Source organism: Gracilinanus agilis, chromosome 3 (assembly GCF_016433145.1).
Source record: "Gracilinanus agilis isolate LMUSP501 chromosome 3, AgileGrace, whole genome shotgun sequence".
Taxonomy (NCBI): domain Eukaryota; kingdom Metazoa; phylum Chordata; class Mammalia; order Didelphimorphia; family Didelphidae; genus Gracilinanus; species Gracilinanus agilis.
Genome location: NC_058132.1, coordinates 417,243,532 through 417,255,145, shown reverse-complemented (window position 1 = coordinate 417,255,145; position 11,614 = coordinate 417,243,532). Strand labels below are relative to the sequence as shown.

At 36.1% G+C, this 11,614-nt stretch overlaps 1 protein-coding gene across 2 annotated transcripts in view; it reads left to right on the top strand.

Moving 5' to 3' along the window:
- Positions 1–11,614, top strand: part of SIM2 (SIM bHLH transcription factor 2) — a 91,971-nt gene that overhangs the window by 34,104 nt on the left and 46,253 nt on the right. For both annotated transcript variants that reach the window (XM_044670269.1, XM_044670268.1), the window contains exons 5-6: positions 5,553–5,638; positions 7,667–7,866. In XM_044670269.1, the coding sequence (XP_044526204.1) occupies positions 5,553–5,638; positions 7,667–7,866 (286 nt within the window). The remainder of the gene's footprint in view (positions 1–5,552; positions 5,639–7,666; positions 7,867–11,614) is intronic.

Below are 11,614 nucleotides of genomic sequence, written 5' to 3'. Positions count from 1 at the left end.
TGTATTTTATATGTACACATAGAGAGTAGACTAAGGGAAGAATTAGTCCTAAGCAAAACAAACTATAACTAAGCATGTACAAATATATTTATAGCTCTTTTTAAGGTGTCAAATAATTGTAATCTGAGAGGATACCCATCAATTGGTGAAGAATGAATAGCTGAACAAGTTATATATATAAATGTAATGTACTATTGCACCAAAAGAAATGATGAAGAGAAACCTAGGTGCTTGTATGAACTGATCCAGAGTGAAGTAAGCAGAAACAGAAGAATAATTTCTATAATAATAACAATATTGTAAAGACAAGTAACTTTGAAAGACTTAAGAACTCTGATCAACCTAATAACTAATGATTTAAGATTAGTAATGAAACATGTACCCATGAGAGTGAGTAGAATGAGACATATATATATTCACATATATACACACATACATGTCTCATACTACTCTCTCTATAAAATGTATATATGTATGTATTATAAATATTCTAATGTAAGATGATTTTTCCTAACTTTACTTTTCCTTCGTCCGTCTTGTTATATTCACCTTCCCCTCTCTTTCCTTTCTTCTTTTAATGTCATAGGTCTGTGATCATCAAAATAGAACCATTTCCAAGTCTTCACACTAATTAGACTCCCCCTATAATTCTTTATGATACATTGTTTAGAATGTAAGCAATTTATCCTTATATAGTCCTTTATCAATATTCATTCTTGTTTACTTTTTTATGTTTCTCTTAACTCTAGTGTTTTGACTTCTAAGTTCCTAAGTAAGCTCTGGTTTTTTCATCAGGAATCTTTGGAAGTCCTTTACTTCATTTAAAAATCCATTTCCCTCCTTGAATTATACTCAGTTTTTCTGGGAAAGTTATCCTTGGCTTGTAAGCCTACATTATTCACTTACTGGGGTATTATATTCCACACTCTTCATTTCTTTATGGTGGTGGCTGACAAATTATGTGTGATTCTGACTGTCTTGTGAGTACCTGAATTCTTTCTTTCTGACTACTTGCAGTATATTTTCTTTGCCCTGGAACCCAATAATATTTTTATTTTGGGATTTCTTTCAGGTAATGACCAATGAATTCTTTCTATTTCCATTTTTGCATCTGATTCTCAGATATATGGACAGTTGGTTTTTTTTAAATTTAGAATATTTTTCCATGATTCTTGATTCCCTTCCCCCTTCCCTCCCTGCTCCCAGAGCTGACAAGCAGTTCCACTGGGTTACACATGTATCATTGTTCAAAACCCATTTCCATGTTATTCATATTTGCAATAGAGTGATCTTTTACCATCAAAACTCTAATCATATCCCTATAGAACTACATGATCAATCATATGTTTTTCTTTTGCATTTTTGTTTCCCCAGTTCTTTCTCTGGATGTGGATAGAATTCTTTCTCATAAGTTCCTCTGGATTGTCCTGGGTTGTTGCATTGTTGCTAGTAGAGAAGTCCATTGCATTCAGTTATGCCACAGTGTATCAGTCTTTGTGTATAATGTTCTCCTGGTTCTGCTCCCTTTGCTCTGCCTCATTTCCTGGAGGTCTTTCCAGTTCACATGGAATTATGGACAGTTTTTTTAAAAGATTTTTTTGAAAAATGATGTGTAGACTTTTTTTTTTATCATGAGCTTTCAGGTTTCATGGTTTTGATGGTTTCAATCCAATGCTTCCTAAGTTTTTATTCAGGATCTGTTTTCCAGTTTTTTACTATATTTATAGTAAATTTTTACTTACCTTTTCTATTTTAAAAAGTCTATTGACTTTATTCAAATATTTCTTCTTGTTTTGTGTAGTCATTGGCTTCTATTTAGCCCATTATAATTTTCAGAGAATTTGTTGCTTTGGCAAGATTTTATATCTCTTCTTCTAAGTTGTTAATCTCTTTTGCAATTCTATGCTATTTCTCATTTCCTTTCTATTCCTTATCCTTATTCTATTCCTTATTGAGCACTCTGATTTCACTTATAAAAACATTTTAAACTTTTCTTTCTTTTCTTTCAGGAGCTCTAGTTGCCTTTGTGCCTAAGCTCTGGGAGTTCGTTTTTTAGATTTTGCTTGCAGATGTTTTGGTAGATTTGTGTCTTGAGCATACTTGTCATTGTATGGTACGGTGAGCTCCATTTGTCATTTGCTCATCCTTCCAGTCTACTTTCTGACTTTGAACTTGATGTTAGGTGTAGGCTGCTTTCTTGATGGTACTGAGTATTATGTTATTCCAGGTTCTAAGGGACAGCTCAGACTGTGGACTTCCAAGCTTTCTATGTACCTAGATGTGGGAGGCCAATAAGAGAAACAGAGTCTCAAATAGATGAAAATCTGAGACTCCTCTTTTGACCCCTTTTATGATCCATACCTTGCCTTTTTGAAAAATATTATAGCCTCTTGGAAAACTTTAAGTTCTTAGTAAACCAGCACCTAATGAGTTAACAGCCTTTTTTCACTCAGCAGAGTAAAGCTCCAGCTGTGGGTATATCTCTCTAACTGCTCCAGGTGTCCCAAGGTCACGGAGTGGCAAGCTCAGGCAAAATAACTTTTAGATAAAGTGAGGCTCATTTTTAACCTTGAGACTTTTCCTCATCCAGCATTATCTTCATAAGAAAATTCTTTGTAAAACTATAATTTTATTGTGCTTTGATGTGACATAATTTGTGTTTCTGTGCAAATGTGAAGTTTCAGGGGGGTTCTTTTGTGTGAAATGAATCTTGAAATATATATAATAAACTCCATCCACCTGGAGACAGAGCTGGAAGCATGAGCTGACAAAAAGATCTTCCTTGTCCTTTTCTTCCTTATCAACTAAACTGTCCTTGTCAGATTATCTGAGATGATAGCTAGATCTCGAGACCTAGAGTGGTCTGGTCCAGGAGAAAGTCTTATTGCTGCTTTCCTGGTCTGAGCTCTGCTGGTCCAGATCTGGTTTTGGGTCTGAGCAGCAAGCAGTAGGCTACTGTAGGGCTTATCCCCTAACAGCCACGTGGGAGACTATGCTGGTTCAGAGTGACAATATTATAGACAATGACACAACCAAAATCATGGTTGTCTGGTATTCCTGCCATACTTATTCCTTTTCATACTTCAAATTAGGCTGGAAGTTGGAGCTGAGACACTTCTCTGCATCTGGGATCTGAACCATATCTTGAACTTTCTCTTTGTTTGGTATGCAGAATTCTCACACTGGATGGCCACCACCAGACACAGGTCTTCTCAATCTGCCCAGGATCTGTGACCTAAAATTTGATAGTAGATGACAAAGTTGCCAATTGGCATCTATTCCCACACCTTGCACAAAGCAGAGCCTTGGTATGGTACAGTAAAGTACTCTACCAGAGTGCTTCTGGACAGACTCTGTCCTCAGTTTCCAGAAGACCCCCCTATCTTTCTATGCCTACTTAGACTGGAAAAAAATGGTTCATTGGGAGTTTTTCTTGGATTTCCCCATCAGGCTTAGGTAGAGTATGTCTTCTAGATCTGTTTGAAAGAGTTGATGGTGGGGTGAGGGTAGCTCACTCTACTTCTTCCTGCTACTCTTAACATTTTGACTCCACTCCCCAATAACTTTTTTTTAAAGCAAAGAAAGAAAATTGAGAAATATCAGCAGATTTTTTTCACTCCTGATCTCCCGGAAGTAGCAAAAGCAAATATAATTGTGATATCACACTAATTTAAAATGCTCATCGAGATAGCTCTTTTTAACTCTTGGAGATACTACCATACAGCATATTCTCCTAGCTTTTTGTTTGCTGGGTGGTTTTTTCTGAGTCTAGACTGATCCTCATTATTCTACTATAGTGATCAAGTCGTGCAAATAAGACACTTCACAAAGTTCAATTGTTAATTGCTGTGTGATGTTTTCTTTAGACATAGGCTTCACATACACCAGTGAATATCTGGAATTGATTCAAATAAGCAGCTAGGATAAATAGAAGTCTTTATGCCTCAGAAATCACAACCCAAGCTCACAGAGTGTGGAATTCTGGGTAAAATATTAAAGCCTTAGTAATAATGTAGGTTTATGAAAGTGAGATCCTTTTAGATCCAGAAGGCTTCAGACTCAGTGGAAGCCTAAAGACCTCACTTCTCAATGCTTAGTAGTTACTGATCTTTTAAAATTACTCTACTGGCTTTTATCAATTACTAATTATTTAAAGATTGGGAGTAATATTTACCTCACCCAGCGGAGGTACAATTTTGTACTTAAGCTTCAAAGTAGATGAGTCCATTCATTAGAAGATAAGGTTTTGAGGAGCTTTTTGTAAAGGAAACTTCTTTGGCCAATAGAGGGTCAAAGTAATGGAGATGTGAATGGATGGTGAGGCTTTAAGCAGTTAGAATGAAAAAAGCCTTCCTTCTGATGAATAGAGTACATTGAAATTCTTTTTTGCAATTTTGCATTGTCAGACTAATTTAGATACTGGAATCTTAAAATTCTGTTTCCTCAGATAGCAGAAGATGACATGCAACTGTGTAGAAAGAAAGAAAGAGCAGTATTTAAGAGTTACAAAGTACCTGCTGCTCTTAAGGAAATGAAATATTCCTGCTGAAGAAAATTTTTGAAAGAATCACATGATTATAAGATGATAATTCTGTCATCCTGGAATTTGGACCCTAGAGATCATCCAATCTCGTAGCATTTTACAAATAAGGAAACGGAGGCACAGAGCATTTAAGTAACTTGCCCAGATTATGAGTGGCAGAGCTGAGATTTGAACCTAGATTTGTTTTACTAAAAATTCACTGCTCTTTCTACTCCACCACACTGGATTAAACATATACCATATTACATTTATCTTTAATAAAACTTACCAATAAAGTTACTGTGATGACAGGCTTATTGGCATATTTGAAGTAGATTATTGCTTTACCTTCTTTTTAGATGGGCAAAAATTATTACTATCTCATAAGCCAGTGGGCAAATATTTGATTAACCTCTAGGGTAAATCCATGTCTAACCCATGCAATTTTTACTTCTTATCTTCATGTATAAAACCTTTTTCTTTTCTTCTTTTTTTAAAAACCCTTATCTTCCATCTTAGAATCAGTACTGTGTATTGGTTCCCAGGCAGAAGAATAGTAAGGGCTAAATAACAGGGGTTAAGTGACTTGCCCAGGATCACAAGCTAGGAAGTGTCTAAGGTCAGATTTGAACCCAGGATTTCCCAGTCTCTGGGCCTGGCTCTCAATTCACTGAGCCATCCAGTTGTCCCCAAACCTTTTTCTAAAAGGGATCTTTGTTGTGTTTCCAGGTTGGCATTCTTGAAATTTCTTGTAAATTCCTTTAAGATATCTTTTTTTTTTTTTTTTTTTTTTACAAAAGATAGAAAGTAAATGTGGTTGTACCTATCTATCCCTGCACATTCCTATATTGCCCATTGCATACTAAAATTTTCTGTGTTTAAACTTTTGGGGTTTACAAGTTGGCTCTCTCATAGCAAGCACGAAAGGAGTTTAATTTCAGGATTAGCAAGGGACACAAATTCTAAAGAAAGAAACTGGTGGCATGTGGTCTATTTTTCAAATGAAAATGAATTTATTTTCTGTTTTCAGAGTATGAAATAGAGCGGTCATTTTTCCTGAGGATGAAGTGTGTCTTAGCAAAAAGGAATGCAGGGTTGACATGCAGCGGCTATAAGGTATGGGGGTCTAGTTTTGGTTGTTTCAAACTTAGGTTTTTACTTTGCTTCACATTCAAAAAAATTTAGTATGAAGGAAAACTTTGAAAGCTCCAGAAAGGTAATATGCTATGGTATGTTTATGAGATAAGTGTTAGAATTGATACTCAGTACCCACATTCTTTTTTAAATTAAGTTTATTTAATTAATTTATTTATTTAGAATATTTTTCCATGGTTACATGACTCATGTTCTTTCCTTCCCCTCCTCCCATCTCCCTCCTGTAGCCAATGAGCAATTTCACTGAGTTTTACATGTGTCATTGATCAAGACCTATTTCCATATTATTAATATTTGCATTAGGGTCATCGTTTAGAGTCAATATCTCCAATCACATTCCCATCGAACTATGTGATCAAGTAGTTCTTCTGTATTTCTACTCCCACAGTTCTTCCTCTGAATGTGGGTAGTGTTCTTTCTCATAAGTCCCTCAGAATTGTCTTGGATCATTGCATTGCAACTAGTAGAGAAGTCCATTACGTTCGATTGTGCCACAGTATCAGTACCCACATTGTAAAAGATATCAGATGTAAAACTGGATGGAATCCTGAAACGAGGGAAAAGAGCAGACTGGCATTAGGATTGGCATCTAAATAGAAGTTCAACTTTACATGTTAATCAATCAATCAATCAGTGTTTATTGAGTAAATAAATAAATAGAGCAAGATAGTTAGGGAATATAAGAGTTTTCAAAGCACAGAAAAAACATTGTCTCTGCTTCAAGGAGTTGGAAATCATGGTCAGAATGCACTATAGTTGAAACACAGGGTTCCTAGGATTTTTTTTGATGAGATTTCCTCACTTATATGTCACTTCCCTCAGGGCAGTGTTCTTTATAGAGTGCAGCATTGAAATAGTGATCCGTGACAAATTCATGAAGTAGATGAAGTTTGTTTTTAGTGCTGGGCCTCTCATTTCTGGGTCCCTTTTCCCCATTTTTAGGGACTTTTCACCCCTAGAGCCCAGTGTGCTTTATGTTTTCTGTTCACTTGTGTTATAGTAAAAACAGAGCTGAGAATACCTTCACATCCAATGGTAAAGGACCTAATGTATATTTTGTTTACTCCTCCCAGAAATATTTGTATTTTTTAAATGGATCTAAAGGACAAGATAATGCCTAATTTAAAAGAATGATGGAATATATATTACAATTGGAGATATTCTTGAGTAGGGTCCATACCCTATAAAATCATTAAGAGTATTTATGGATTAGACCACCAGCAGATATTAAAATAGTTAAAGTTACTCCCACAACTGTATTTTGCTTCTGTGCTACCTTTAAAGATGTGTCAGGAACACAATATCTATTTCATCCAACTGGAGTAATCTGTAATAAATTCCAAATTCCAACAACAGTATTACCTTGGATCTTCCATCCTTTTATCCCTTAAACATTTTAATAATAACAATAATAAAATTATAATGACAAGCGATAATAAAAAATAATAATTTTTATATCACAGTCACTTCCTAATACACAACTCCCCCCCATCCCTTAGTAGCTAAACAAAATCAACTTGCTGAATGATTTCATAAGATATCATGCGCAACATTCCCTACTGGTAGTGTTTCATATCTGTACTCAAAAGAGGGTTTTTCCCCTCATATCCTCTGGAAACAAGACTGATCATTGTTTAATATGAGTTCTAGTGCTTTTTGATGCTGTTTTCATGTATGTTATTGTAATGATTAGGTATATTGTCCTGGTTTTGCTTTCTTGACTCAAGTAGTTTATATGAGTCTTCTCACATTTCTCTGAATTCATCATATTCATAAGTTCTTATAATCCAATATTCCATTACATTCATAATTTGAAACTATTAATAAATTGGTCATATCAGAATATTGGAAAGCCACCATACAAATGGCATTTAAAAAGGAACATAACATTGTTTATGAGGAAATTAATGGGCCCAGAATCATAAAAATTTTCTATCACTTTTACCCCCCTGCCTCTAAATACTTTATAATCTTTTTCTCTTGTACCAGGTCATCCACTGCAGTGGCTATTTGAAGATAAGACAGTTTATGCTGGACATGTCCTTATATGATTCCTGTTACCAAATTGTGGGGTTGGTGGCTGTTGGTCAGTCTTTGCCTCCCAGTGCAATCACAGAGATCAAACTTCATAGTAATATGTTCATGTTTAGGGCAAGTCTGGACCTAAAATTAATATTTCTGGATTCCAGGTAAGCAAATGTTTTCCATTTCCATTTCAGGGCACTGATTTTGATAGAATTGTCAAAGCCACCACACAGTCAACAAGATTCTACACGCAGGGTATAAATCCTAAATTTAATTTTTAAAACCCAATTCACTAACTGAAAGTTAATACTTTCCAACTCAGGCAGTAACTTATTTTGCTAAATGCTCTTAAGCTTTTGTTTTATGTTGATTTCTTAGCTGTGACACTAACATGGGAAATTGATATAATTTATGTGGAAACAATGAGTGTTATAATTTGAGACCTATGAAATCAGAATATGAAGTTTTAAACTACATTTACTATGTCAAAAGTTTGTATTATATTTACCCTGAGGAACTCCACCACCATACTTCTAGCAGCTCACACTCAAACTTGAGGATTAGATCTCCAGAGGATACCTGGTTTCCTCTGCTCCTAGAGTAACCTATGAGTTTGTATTTCCATTACTTTAGATTATGAGCTCTTCCCTCTCAACTAAGGTGCTTCCCGCTACCAACCAGAAGCCACAATTAAGGCGTACACTAAGTTACCAACCTGGAAATGCACTCTCCTGCAGAGTCCTGGGAAGAATGAGCTCCAACTTAAAGAACAATGATTGTGAGACATACATAAAAGGAAAATGTGTGATCAAGGCAGTACCTAAGTCCATTACTATAGGGTTTCCAGGTCCTTTCTTTCTCAGAAAAATCTTCACAAAACTTCTCTCCACACCTAGCTCCAGTGCAGCATCTCTGCAGGGAAGTTTGCTTAGCTTAACTCTTATCTTTTATTTGTTTTATTTTTCTCAATTTTCCATTTCTATTTAATTAATTAATTTAGGGTATTTTTCCAAGGTTATATGATTCGTATTCTTCCCCTCTTCTCTCCCCACTCCCGAAGCCGATGAGCAATTCCACTGGGTTTTACATGTATCATTGTTCAAAACCTATTTCCATATTATTAATGTTTGCAATAGAGTGATCATTTAAAGTCAGCATCCTCGGTCATATCCCCATCAAACCACATGATCAATCATATGTTTTTCTTCTGTGTTTCTACTCCCACAGTTCTTTTTTCTCTGGATGTGGATGGCATTCTTTCTCATAAGTCCCTCAGAATTGCTGTGCTTAGCTTAACTCTTGAATCTATAGTCAGCTCTCTTATTTAAAGCACTGTTTGTCTCAGTGTCTGTGTCTCTGCTCCCTCAGCTGTGTCTCAAACTGATTCTCCACTTGCTGACTAGGTTCACTCTTGTTTGGGAAAGTGTCTCTGCTGATTGACACATCCATCAATGGACGAGGGAAGAGAAATCACCACTTTACCCCTCAGAAGTGAAGAGCTGAGTTCTTTCCCTACTGCTGACCTTCTCTTCGACCCTTACATTGTGCCATCTTTCTCTAGGTCTTAGCTTAAAGTCCCCAAAAGTGTGGCAAATTTTCAGTCCTTTTGCTTCATTCTTAGAAAGACATTACTGTTTTGTGAAACCAATGTGTTACTACATCAAAACCTATTCATCTGTGACTCCTTCCTGTGAATCTATCAGCTCAGATGAGGAAAGAATCAAATTTCCTCTCCTTTTCCACTTTTCATACTTAAATATCAGGTAACTCAGCTATTCTTTTACAATTAGAGAATAACTTCTATTTGAAGGTGAGATCTCTAGCAAACCAAGTTTGTGAACTAACATTAAGAAATGGATAGCAGATTTTGTTTCCTAATAACGTTGTCTCTTCTTTATACTTGTGATTAAGCAGTCTGAAAGAGGCAGGATATTATGCCATTGCTCCACATGGAGACAATGCTAATATAGGGTATGTGTTGCCCTTATATGTTATGTGTGTTCACATGGTTCTGTCTATATGTAGCTCATTGGGAGATATGAATCTCTAGTCTTCTGTGTCCACCCTCTCCAAGATGGATTTGGATTCTTTCCAAGAGGAGAGTAGGAGGTTGGGGCCACAAGGATGGCCAATGTGCTTTCCTCATTGAAGGGCCTGAATTTGTTTGCCCCCTATAAATAGGAGAGTACTCCTAGGAGAAGTAACTTTTAGGTTCAAGCTGTGGTCTTGATTGCTATACCTTAATGGAAAAGGAGTATTCCAAATTATATATCCAAAGACGATTTTCTTCTCATCAAATGCCAATTACACAAAGACACATATTGAATAGTAAATAAACTAATTTATTCAAGTCAATAGCAGACAGAAATCAGAGGAGTTATACCAGACAATATTAAGAGTGAATAAGGTCTCCCACTGGGAGTAAGAGATGACAGTTCAATAGCAATTGTGAGAGAATCCCAGATCTCCAAGTGGAAATTTCCCCAAATCTCTAGCATGGTAAACTAGGTTAAAAGGACCAGCACCCTATAAAGGTGCTAGCTTCACTACATTCCTAGAGTCTGGAAAAGGAGTATTCCAAATCATATAACCAAAGACTTGACACCCTTCAGGGACCTTTCCCTAAAAAGAATATGTAACTCTTTCAAAGATAGAAGCCAAAAAAAGATCATTTCCTCCTTTCTCAAGCTGTTGCCAACTGTTCCTTACACAGGCATACAGCACAGAGTAATCATTATCTACCAAAGAGAAGAGTCTTATGCAAGTGGACTTGCTCCCTAAACTAAAACGTTTTTGCAGTTACTCTCAAAAAATTGATTTGAATGGCTCAGTGGACTAAGAATCAGACAGGTGGTCCTATATTCAAATCTGGCCTCGGACACTTCCTAGCTGTGTGACCCTGGACAAGTCACTTAACCCCCATTGCCTAGCCCTTACCACTCTTCTGGCTTAGAACAAATTCACAGTTTTGATTCTAAAACAGTTTAAGATTCTAAGGTAAGGGTTTTAAAAAGTCAATTTGGGTAAGCTTGAAAAGCTTAACTATGTAGAATCAACACAGAAATCAGAGCACTAAAGCAAGGATGATGTTCCTAGTATCCTGGGTAACCAATCTATAGTACCAATGAAACCAAAATAAATCATGCAGTAGACATGACACTATACAGCGCATCACTTGAGAGAATACTGCAGTAATAATATATAACAACAACAATAATAATGGATCTGTTCTATGTCTTCTCAAGGATGGGAAGGAGTAGCACTAGACTGTTTGATACCTTCTCAATCCAATGCATCCTTGAGTAACTTGCTCTCAAATTCTCTACCTCATGAAGAGTATATCTTATCAGAAAAGTCACACCTTGCAAAATAATGTTCCCATAAGTCTTTCTGACAGGATATGCTTGTGAATACCTGGCAAAATGTTCATTCTATCACCAAGATGCAATTCATATTTTTTACTATCTCCTTCCAGTGGTAGAAAGTCAATATCCATGATTTCCAAAAAGCTTGTTGGTATTTATAGTCTCCAAATGTGCAATATGAGCTGTTAATGGTTGGGTTTTTTTAATACATCTGCCACAAAATTCACACTTTTTGACGACATCTGTAACTAGTTTAAGTCAGTAAATTTGGTTTCTTACCAGCTGTAGGGTCTTTTCTTGACCTGTACAACCAAAAATCATCATGTAATATGTCTATAGATATTCAATGGTATTCTCTGGGTAGTGCTAGGTGCTTCCTGGTTCCATGTATAAGTTCAATCATAACCCTATCACAATAACAACGGAGTGGTATAGCATTGTACTGTCCAGTTCCAGCTTCTAACGTTGCCTCAGCAAGAAGGCACTTTTTAATATCCTAAGTCCTTCACACTGACACCTATCCTAGAACATTGGTTCAAGAACACAA